Source organism: Coregonus clupeaformis, chromosome 15, assembly GCF_020615455.1.
Source record: "Coregonus clupeaformis isolate EN_2021a chromosome 15, ASM2061545v1, whole genome shotgun sequence".
NCBI classification, from domain to species: domain Eukaryota; kingdom Metazoa; phylum Chordata; class Actinopteri; order Salmoniformes; family Salmonidae; genus Coregonus; species Coregonus clupeaformis.
Window position 1 is genome coordinate 1188505 of NC_059206.1, and position 11916 is coordinate 1200420.

General features: G+C 40.9%; 1 protein-coding gene across 1 annotated transcript in view; it reads left to right on the forward strand.

Annotated features, from left to right (window-relative positions):
* The window catches only part of LOC121582164 (1-acyl-sn-glycerol-3-phosphate acyltransferase alpha-like), a 44051-nt gene extending 35641 nt beyond the window's left edge, over positions 1-8410 (forward strand). The window contains exons 3-6 of the mRNA XM_041897787.2: positions 5340-5515; positions 5881-5976; positions 6891-6963; positions 7129-8410. Coding sequence (XP_041753721.1) covers positions 5340-5515; positions 5881-5976; positions 6891-6963; positions 7129-7295 — 512 coding nt within the window. The 3' untranslated portion in view covers positions 7296-8410. The remainder of the gene's footprint in view (positions 1-5339; positions 5516-5880; positions 5977-6890; positions 6964-7128) is intronic.
* Positions 8411-11916: the final 3506 nt, after the last annotated feature.

Below are 11916 nucleotides of genomic sequence, written 5' to 3' on the forward strand. Positions count from 1 at the left end.
GGTCCCACAGTTGACAGTGCATGTCAGAGCAAACACCAAGCCATAAGGTTGAAGGAATTGTCCGTAGAGTTCGGAAACAGGATTGTGTGGAGGCACAGATCTGGGGAAGGGTACCAAAACATTTCTGCAGCATTGAAGGTCCCCAAGAACACAGTGGCCTCCATCATTCTTAAATGGAAGAAGTTTGCAACCACCAAGACTCTTCCTAGACCTGGCCGCCCTGCCAAACTGCGCAATCAGGGAAGAAAGGCCTTGGTCAGGGAGGTGACCAGGAACCCGATGATCACTCTGACAGAGCTCCAGAGTTCCTCTGTGGAGATGGGAGAACCTTCCAGAAGGACAACCATCTCTGCAGCACTCCACCAATCAGGCCTTTATGGTAGACGGAAGCCGCTCCTCAGTAAAAGGCACATGACAGCCCTCTAGGAGTTTGCCTAAACGACTCTCAGACCATGAGAAACATGATTCTCTGGTCTGATGGAACTCTTTGGCCTGAATGCCAAGCGTCACTTCTGGAGGAAACCTGGCACCATCCCTACGGTGAAGCATGGTGGTGGCAGCATCATGCTGTGGAGATGTTTTTCGGCGGCAGGGACTGGGAAATCGAGGGAAAGATGAACGGAGCAAAGTACAGAGAGATCCTTGATGAAAACCTGCTCCAGAGCGACTGGCGTGAAGGTTCACCTTCCAACAAGACAACGACCCTAAGCACACAGCCAAGACAATGCAGGAGTGACTTCGGGACAAGTCTCAGAATGTCTTTGAGTGGACCAGCTAGAGCCTGGACTTAAACCTGATGGAACATCTTTGGAGAGACCTGAAAATAGCTGTGTAGCAACACTCCCCATCCAACCTGACAGAGCTTGAGAGGATCTGCAGAGAAGAATGGGAGAAACTCCCCAAATACAGGTGTGCCAAGCTTATAGCGTCATACCCAAGAAGACTCAAGGCTGTAAGGTGCTTCAACAAAGTACTGAGTTAAAGGTCTGAATACTTACGTAAATGTGACATTTCTAAACCTGTTTTTGCTTTGTCATAATGGGGTATTAATATGTGTGTAGATTGATGAGGGGGGGAAAAACAATTTAATCCATTTTAGAATAAGGCTGTAACGTAACAAAATGTGGAAAAAGTCAAGGGGTCTGAATACTTTCCGAAGGCACTGTATGTACACTGTTTGCTTGCAACCAGGCTGTGCCCTGCCTCCTAAAGTTTGTTTAGCAGACAAGGAAAGAAGCCAGACACACACTCAACTCAGTTTAAAATGGGCAAAAGTACTGACATTTTGACAGTCTCTAACATCTTTATAATTTGGTCAGATATATAGACTAATAAGCCTGAAAACTTGCTGACGCTTGTTAAATAATAGGGAGATTTATCTAACCAAGCCAACCCCGTATTCATTTGGCTGCTGATCCAGCCTCTCCAGCAAATGTGTGTTTTGTGTATTATAATTCCATGGTTTTCTTTTTTCAAGCAAGACTTTGAAGAGCAAGGCGCTGTGTGGAAAATGCCTTTGAGATCGGTCCTGATCTCATCCTGGCCGCAACGGCTCTTCTCAACTTCCTGAGGTCGCAGAAGAGTGCGGTGTGCTCACCTCCAGAGTTGGTGGACAGGGAGGATGTGGGGAGTGGAGTGGTGATGCCTGGCCAGCAGTGGTGTAAAATTACTTTAAAGTACAACTGAAGTAGTTTTTTTGGGTATCTGTACTTTACTATTTATATTTTTAACAACTTTTACTTCACTACATTCCTTAAGAAAATATTGTACTTTTTACTCAATACATTTTCCTTGACACCCCAAAATACTCGTTACATTTGAATGCTTAGCAGGACAGGAAAATTGTCCAATTCACTCACTTATCAACAGAACATCCCTGGTCATCCCTACTGCCTCTGATCTGGTGGACTCACTAAACACACATGCTTTGTTTGTAAATTATGTCTGAATGTTGGAGTGCCCCTGGCTATCTGTAAATAAATAAAAAACATGAAAATTGTGCCTGGTTTGCTTAATATAAGGAATTTGAAAGGATTTATACTTTTACTTTTGATACTTAAGTGTATTTTAGCAATTACATTTAGTTTTGATACTTAAGTATATTTTAAGCCAAATGCTTTTAGACTTTTACTCAAATAGTGTTTTACTGGGTGACTTTTACTTGAGTAATTTTCTATTAAGGTATCTTTACTTTTACTCAAGTATGACAGTTGGGTACTTTTTCCACCACTGTTGTCCAGTGGCGCTCCGAGGCTCCTACAGAGTCCATGCTGGATATCGGGGCAGGTTCCAGTCAAGAATGTCAGAGAACAAGGACAACTTCAACTCGCCAGAGGGTGCAGTCAGCTGGCAGCGGAACCTTTTCCAATAATCACTGTCACACTTTAACACCACATTGCTGTAGCCCTAATTATTTCAGAAACTATTATGGCAACTTTTTTTTGTTGTTGTTGCCTATATCAATTAAAATCTGTTGAATTCCATTTCATGCATAATGTTTTTACTTATCCATCGTAATAATAAAAAAAAAATGTTTAGGGTAATGTGTCACATCTGTAGGTTAATCGATTGTAATAATTAATGTATGCACTATAAATACATATAAACACAAACATATAATTCAACATTTCAATATCTCTGCTCTCTCAATTCTCACTCACTACTTAAATCTTGAAAAATATACTTTAGCAGCAAATGATGGATGTCCACTTTAGGCCATCTAGCGAAGTCTTTGTTGCATCTCCTTGGTAGCAGCCCAAAACTGCAGATGGATCAGACTGTGGCTGTGTGTGCTGGTTCTCGTAAAATAACATTTTTTCCAAAAGCATCTTCTAAAAGTAGTTGAATCACATGATCTAAATCAGTGTTTCTCAATAGGAACACTTACTGGTCTTGTAGTTGAAGATGGCTTGGCCATATTGTTCTAGCTTTACCATGGTCTAAATGTGTCCCCCAGGAAGTCCAGCCGGGTGAAGTACCCATCAACAGATGTAAGCAGCATCAGCCTCTGCCCCCCTCCACCTTCTTGACCTGCCTGCTGTAGATTCATCCTATGATGCAGAATTTGTCCTTTATATCTGCAGCTGTTGTGAAGAAGAAGATTAAAAAATAAAATATCATACTTTTATTATCCAGACAAGACAGAAATGTATACGCGCACACACAAACACACATTAGTTGGAACATACTGTACATAGGGGTTTGGTTAGATAAATCTGCCAATTATTTAACAACCTTCAGCAAGTTTTCATGCTCATTAGTCTTTACATCTGACCAAATTATGTAGACGTTGGAGGATGTCAAAAAATGTCACTACTTTTGCCCACTTTAAACTGAGTTGAGTGTCTGGCAACGCAGGAGTGGCTTCGGGACAAGTCTCTGAATGTCATTGAGTGGCCCAGCCAGAGCCCGGACTAGAACCCGATCGAACATCTCTGGAGAGACCTGAAAATAGCTGTGCAGCAACGCTCCCCATCCAACCTAACAGAGCTTGAGAGGATCTGCAGAGAAGAATGGGAGAAACTCCCCAAATAAAGGTGTGCCAAGCTTGTAGCATCATACCCAAGAAGACGCAAGGCTGTAATCGTAGCCAAAGGTGCTTCAACAAAGTATTGAGTAAAGAGTCTGAATACTTATGTAAATAAGGTATTTCCGTTTTTTCGTTCTAATAAATTAGCAAACATTTTTTTTTTTTATCTGTTTTTGCTTTGTCATTATGGGGTATTGTGTGTAAATTGATTTTTAAAAAAAATCCATTTTAGAATAAGGCTGTAACGTAACAAAATGTGGAAAAAGTCAAGGAGTCTGAATACTTTCCGAATGCACTATATAGAAAAATACACGTTTTAAAACTTCGACCAGTCGATTGGTCGAAAGGACAGCCCTAAAAGATAGGCCTACTGACTGCTTTTCTGATCCATGCCCCTACCTTTTTTGGGGGGGTATGTATATCTGTGAACAACAGATGCATATCTGTATTCCCAGTCATGTAAAATCTATAGACTAGGGCCTAATTTATTTATTTAAATTGACTGATTTCCTAATAGGAACTGTGTAACTCAGTAAAATCTTTGAAATTGTTGCATGTTGTGTTTATATTTTTGTTCAGTGTGCTTATTTTTATACCATTGCATTGTTGAATCCTTTTTCTGATTGGCTTGAAGTACATTCTAGAGTGTGCATTATTTCCCTATAACGCACGGTATATCAAGCACAAATAATTTAATGGTTATAGTTCATTCTTACATGTTTTATGTTTCAGCTGCTTTTGAAATCGAATCGAAGTCGAATTGAAAACATTATTGGCGTTGTTGAATTCGAATATTCATAATAGGGAGCTAGGACTGATTGTTTGGTTAGCTAAACTAGCAAGTATGTTTGTTAGCTACTGTAGTGGCCTTGGTAACCTATCTAGTAAGCTTGCTAGCTACATCAGTGGATGTTAAACACATTTCTGCGGCAAATGTGTTAGATTATAGCCATGGTACAATGTCAGAGTCCGGAATATGTAAGGGATAATCAACAAGGGGCTATGTGTTCTCTGGAAAAGAATGCAACTCTGTGGATGGTTAGTTCCACTCCGTTAGCGCGTTGTGTAACAAACCTACGTTGTTCATTATTTTCCATAGAACGCACAGCCCCTCGTTGATTATCCCTTAAATATTCAGCACTCTGACATTGCTCGTTCTGATATTTCTTGATTTCTTTATTTTTATTTTGGGGTTTTGTTTGTATTGTTAGGTATTACTGCACTGTTGGAGATAGAAACATAAGCATTTCGCTTTACCTTCGATAACATCTGCTAAATATGTGTACGCGACCAATAACATTTTATTTATTTGATTAAAGGCCAAAGTCTAAGAGTCAGACCACTGTGCATTAAAGGCCTAAGTCTAATTCCAAATCATTCAGTGGTGTCAATGAAATCATTTTGCAAAACATTCAGTTACATGCATGGTTGGATTGTACGTTTAGATTCAACCCCACATGACGAAGATTTCATACAGATGAAATATCCCAGAAATCAGATCTAAAAGATCCTTGAATGGTTCGTTTACACAGGCAGCCCAATTTTGATATTTTTTCACTAATTGGTCTTTTGACCAATCACATCAGATCTTTTCACATCAGATCTTTTTCAGCACTGATCTGATTGGTCAAAATACCAATTAGTGAACAAATATCAGAATTGGGCTGCCTGTGTAAATGCCAAACAGATCTAATAGGCTAGATCCTAATCGCTAACAGATCTTTTCAAAGATAATTTTCTCCCCCAGGTCTAATGGAGATCCTACCGGGTCCTGTAACAGATCCACTAACAGAACCTTTCCAACCCCCAGGTCTAATGGAGGTCCTCCCAGATCGCTGCACCATGGTTGCCAAGAAGGAGCTGGTGTACGCAGGCACTGTGGGCATCGTGTGCTGGCTGGGCGGTATTGTCTTCATCAACCGCCAGAAGACAAGCGACGCCAAGAGTGTCATGGCCGACGCTGCCAAGACCATGCTGGACGACCAGGTAATTCAACAGAACTAACCTATTGGACCGGATTAATACATACCCCCCTGCTGTGCTCTGGAGCCTTCAATGTAACGACTACTTCCATTCTAAAAGCCCAAAAATGTATGATTGGTAATGATGTCAGAGAGTGACATACTGTTAGATCATAAGACTTTGAATGACTGACTTATTTAATTCCCAAGCCAATATATCCTGAAACGTAACCCATTCAAGTGTGTATACTTGATATTTCTTTTTTTTTCCCCATGCTTATTTCTGGCTTAGTGTCTAGACCTCTCCACCACTGATATTCACATACTGTCTCCATGCTTCCACATGGGCCTCACCTTTGACCCCTAACCTGTGGCCTTTGCCCCCTGTAGATCCGTCTGTGGGTGTTCCCAGAGGGTACGCGGAACCAGAGGGGTGACCTGCTGCCCTTCAAGAAGGGAGCCTTCCACCTGGCAGTGCAAGCGCAAGTGAGCCACAGGGCCGTGTGTGTTTGAGAGTGTGCGTGCATGCCTCTATTCCGGTGTTCACAAGGGGGAGCTAACAACTTAGCATGGATACTGACTGAACATCATCTGAATTGCAGAGGACATTTTCACTACCTTTGGCATAGATGGAAGACAAAGAGAGAGCCAGAGTAAGAGAGAGCGCCAAAGGAGAGAGAGAGACTGAGAGAAGCAAAGACCAAGGGAGCGTTACAGAGGGAGAGAGAGACCCAGAGCGCCTAATGGAAAGGGTTTCTAAAGTAGCAGATAGAGGGCGATATAGGATGAGTGTTGGAGGGAGAGAGAGAGGGTGAGGGAGACAGACGGGTGGAATAAATTAAAGAACAACGTTACATGAAACAGAGCCAAACAAACGCTGCAGGTTCACTCCAGGTTATGAGGTGTTGAAGTGTGTGCGAATGTGTGCTTATTGTACAGTGTCTGTGTAGCCTGTGTTCAATGTAGGCCTTGTGCGCCTGCATGCTCAAAGGTTGTGTGTGTAGATGTGTATCAGTGGATAGATCCGAGAGAAAGACCTGCTGGTCCATATTAACTAACACATAAACATCTGAGGTGTTTACAATATCATTAGCACATGACTGTTGTGCTCCAATGCAGAGCTAACGCTATCTCTAGATCTGCCTCGGCAGGGCTGGAGGAGATGGTGCCTGTGCCCGCGTGCCCATAGATGTGTGTAGCCCAGTCAGCCATGCATGTCTTTGTGTTCATGTTGTTTGTCTTTGTCTTGCCTGAGGGAGGGAAACATCCTTGAAAAGTAGATTATACTTGTTGGTTTGTGATCTTGGAAAATATAATGGTATTTTGGTAAATCGAATGTGGAACGAACTGTCATGGTAATTCTCTCTTTTCTCTCTCGCTTCTCTTTCTCTCTGTTCCAGGCTCCTATCATTCCCATCGTGTTCTCCTCCTACAGTAACTTCTACCTACGGAAAGAAAAGCAGTTCAACTCGGGTACAGATGTTTGTAGTTCATATTGAAAAGGGCTTATCCACAGCTACTCTTGACATAAATGGCTCATTATATTATTTATAGAAAGATGTTGTCCTATGCTTGTATGCAAACACGATGATGAGGGTTATTGTGATGATGATGATGATGATGCTATGCTCTAACCAGGGACCATCACACTGAAGATCCTTCCAAAGATCGAGACGAAGGGCATGACGTCAGACGACGTGGCCGACCTCTCCGACAAGTCCTACGACCTCATGCGCTCTGTCTTCCTGGACATCTCTGGCTCTGCCCCCGTAACCCAGAGCAACGGGCCCTCCTCGCACCACTAAACATGAACAACCCTCCTCCTCGTTCTCCTGTCCGAGATACCAAACTCTTTCCCCCTCTTCTCTCCCCTCCGCATCGTCCTAGCTCCCTACCTACCTACTTACAAATGAAGTCAAATATATTGGCACCCTCGCACTTTACAGTGGAGCAGAATGTTCTGTCTTCCCTTTTTTACCCTGTAGGCGCATTCTTTTACTTTGAAGTGAATAATCTCAATTTCAGTAATACAATAAAAAAGTGTATTGGGCCTGTGCAGTTGTAAATCAAACAAATACATGTGTGAACACCAAATGTTTTTAAATGTCAACTTATCTTAAAATAAATCGTGAATCGCGCAAGGGTGCCAATATATTTGAGTGTATCTCTACCAGGACAGAACGCACACCGGGTCTCTGTCATGATCTCTTCTCTGTTTTCTGTTGTTTTGGCCTGGTCTAGTTTTGGTTGTGGTTGGTTCCTGGTCCGACCCAGCCCAGTACAGTCCAGCCCTGACCTCTCACTGCAGCAGCTCTGTTTGCTCTGCAGGTTAGAATAGAACGGTATGGATGTGATGTGAGTTCATCATGCATTCCTTTAGGATAGCTCTGTTGTCCACCTTTTTGTTGTTTTGTTGATCTGTTTTTAAGAGGCTTTATGGTTGTCTTTTTTCCCCCTCCCTCCCTCCCTCCCTCCGGCTTGACTTTTGATTGTCATAAATGTCACCAGTGGATACTTATACCTTTTTTCTTAATGCGCTCTTAAAGACACGCACAACACACAACCACCCTGCTTAAAACACACAACCATCCCCCGCCCAGCACCACATCCCACCCAACCCCAGTATATCCTCCCCTGTTCTGCATTCCAGCCTCTTGCCTCTGTGAAGGAGAGGGGGAACAGAGGGTCTGGACCAGGGGGTCTGTAGAACCAGGGTCTGGACCAGGGGGTCTGTAGAACCAGGGTCTGTAGAACCAGGGTCTGAAGGGGAGGTGGAGGGCAACAGAGACATGAGGAGAGGTCAACAGTAGTTGACTAGGGACTTGTTCCTTATCTGTGTCTCAGTGGAATCCACTCTATATCGTTACATACATACATACATACATACATACATACATACATACATACATACATACATACATACATAAATATATACCACACTGGCTTCTCAACCACCTGATCACAATAGCTCAATAATAATAATAATAATATGCCATTTAGCAGACGCTTTTATCCAAAGCGACTCACAGTCATGCGTGCATAAATTTTTGTGTATGGGTGGTCCCGGGGATCGAACCCACTACCTTGGCGTTACAAGCGCTATGCTCTACCAGCTGAGCTACAGAGGACCACACTGATATACTGTACCATGATATACTGTACCACGACAAGGGATACAAAACATGTACAAAGAACAACGAAGACGAGAACCATCATCAATGAATTCATGGACTTTACTGGACTCATCAGTTTCCAAACATTGTGCATTGTTGGTGTACTACACAGATGTTCTTATTTTTAATTTTCTAACCACCTAAGAAATAACCTGCATGTAACATTGAGCAAAGTGTTTTTGTTTTTTCAGCTGTGTTCTATATTTCTCTTTATTTATTTCTACATCAAATGGTGTTTTTATTTTTATGTGACTTTTATGTCTTAAAGTTCTGTTCTTCGTGCGTGGAGAACCTATTGAAGAAGTGTCAAAGGTGATTTCATGAAGTGCAATGTCCAGCTGTTCAAGAAAAACTGTTCCAAAGTGCAAGAGTTCTGGGATGTATTCATTACATATTGCATCGGAAACCGTTTTAAGAGCCAAACAAAGCAAATGGAGCAAACGGAACGAAACGGGGCGGGATCTACTTGAATTTGTCCAATAGAAACTCTGGTTTTTGTTGGCAAAAGTGTGCTAGTGTTTAAAACAACACATTGGGGAGTGATCTAGATGTAACACGGGTACAGTACGAAGTGTTCTAATTAGGGGAGTGTTTTAAATGTAACACGTGACGGTTAAAGTGTGACCACCCCGTGATCTGTTAGTGATTGATCGGTTTTACGGTTTCAGTCCTCGCTGCACTGCAGAGACGATGGTATCGTGATGATATCAGGAGGCTTAACATCTCAAATCTAATCATGTTTGACGTGGTTAAGTTCTCTTTTGTTTTAATGTTAATCTTAACTTGAATGTTTACTAACTACTAATAAACCCTGCTTGTCCCAGCCTACACCCCCAAAACACATCTCAGAAGAGGTGAAATGGGAATCAACACCAACCTGTATTTTGGTAACCATCATGAAAGCAGTCCCCATAGTTCAGTAACATATACCCAAATATGTTGTATAATTCATTTTCCCAGGAAATTGACAATTGCTAAACAGCACAGTAACATTTCTTTATTAGCTAAGTCTTGTGCATTCTTTGCTTGGCAAAATGTTCCTTATTGTTACCTGGTAACTATACTGAACAAAAATTTAAACGCAACAATTTTAAAGATTTGACTGAGTTACAGCTCATAGAAGGAAATCAATCAATTGAAATTCATTAGGCCCTAATTTATGGATTTCACATGACTGGGCAGGGGCACAGCCATGGGTGGGCCTGGGAGGGCATAGAACCACCCACTTGGGAGCAAAGCCCACCCATTGGGGAGCCAGGCCCAGCCAATCAGAATTTGTTAGGGGGAAAAACTTTATTACAGACAGAAATACTGCACATTTTAGAGTGGCCGTTTATTGTCCCCAGCACAAGGTGTACCTGTGTAATGATCATGATGTTTAATCAGCTTCTTCATATGCCACACTTAAATTACCTTGGCAAAAAATAAATGCTCACTAACAGGGATGTAAACAAATGTGTGCACAATATTTGAGAGACAAGCTTTTTGTGCCAATGGAACATTTTTGGGATCTTTTATTTCAGCTCATGAAACATGGGACCAACACTTTACATGTTACGTTTATATTTTTGTTCAGTATAGAAGGGCTGCTGTCAGAGTGGTCACCTTAGCTTTATACTTGATAAACCGGTGCTTTTCCTAATATAGGGGAATGGGGAAGAGGGATACAGGCATAGGAGAATATTAAATTGATGTTTTTATCGATGGATGGTGTATCATATGTAGAACTCTGAGGGGAAAAGGCGTTGTCTATTTTTAAAGGAAGGAAGGAATTGGCTGAATGTTTTTGGCCTTGTTTTCAAGGTAGTAATAATCAAAGTTCGTAAACTTGTGAGGTTTTATATTTTGTAATTAATAGACAGGTGACTGGAATGACTGAAATACTTTTGATGTATGGCAACGCAGCTTCTTATCATTATAATTTGTATCCAGATCTTGACATTTTTTATATTCACTGCCTTTACATTACAGTTGGCTAATATGACGTCACTTGAAACTTTTTGCCCGTCAAAAACACCGGTCTGAGAATGTATTTCAGGATTATTTGTGTACTACTTATTGCATTTAACACTTTCTTTTTCAATCCTTTTTGAATTTTCAAGTATAACTTATTTCAATGGAATGTTGTCTTGCATACAGTCGGTTTCTGACACTAAGAAATGTCAATTATTAATTGTATTTATTTAGAATTAAGGTAAAATTAAGTGTTTAATTCGTTTATCTCCAGCATTTTTCTTTGGTGTGCACCCAAACTTCCTGAGGAACAGGGTTGAGGGTCAATCAATTTAAATTCAGTCAATTCCAAAAACAAATGACATTTCAATTTCAATTATCCTCAATGCTTCTCTGAAAAATGTGTAATTAGAATTTCAGTTTACTTCCTGAATTGACTGAATTGAAAAATGGAATTGATTGACTCCAACTCTGCTGAGCCGCTCATGCTGTAGGAGTGAAATCATCTATTCTTTGTCTGGTATTAAACCTGTATACGAGGCCTCTTCATAGTCGAGTGGCTGCAGTAGCTTTACCGGTACCTGCTGGGCTCTTGGCTTACTTGGCTCCTAGGAGTAAATCAACTCAAGGCTCGGGCTTTCCTCATCTTTATGTTCTTGAAGGCCAGTACCACAATGTAAGGAATATACATACGCCAGTCGGTCCGAATACATCAAATTAATCTGTGACATTTGTTTTTGTTAATAGAAGTATATATTAACGAGAGTAAGTCTTTCATGGTTTTTGTTGTTGCTTATCTTCAAATGGAGTGGTGTCTTTTTTTAAATCTTACAACAGAGGTTTGAATGTTCATCAAAGATGCTACCAAATTGGTTTCAACCAAATGTATACTGTCATTGATTTTTAGACAATGGTCAATAGTTAGCCTATTGTTAATCTTTTTATGATAATTTTCATGGTCATTTTGTAGCTTAACTTTCTAGTGTGTCAGCTAAAAGCGTCATTGACTCGATGACGATCATATGTTAACTCAACAGGCTCTGCAGCACTTCTTGAGAGAGCCTGGTCGGTTGATCTGGCTGTTGTTTACAAAATTATATTTAAGATATTGGAGAAAGATTTAAAGTATTCTAAATATGAATAAAGCACTTTTCATGTTGAGTTTGCGTGGTTATATTTAAAAAGAACAAATCTTATCAAAATATATGAATTTCACCAAAGCTATTAAAGTGTAATCTGTTGGTAGCTTTAGATGACTATGAACAATTGAGCTGGCCGAAGCATCTTTGTCTTACGACAT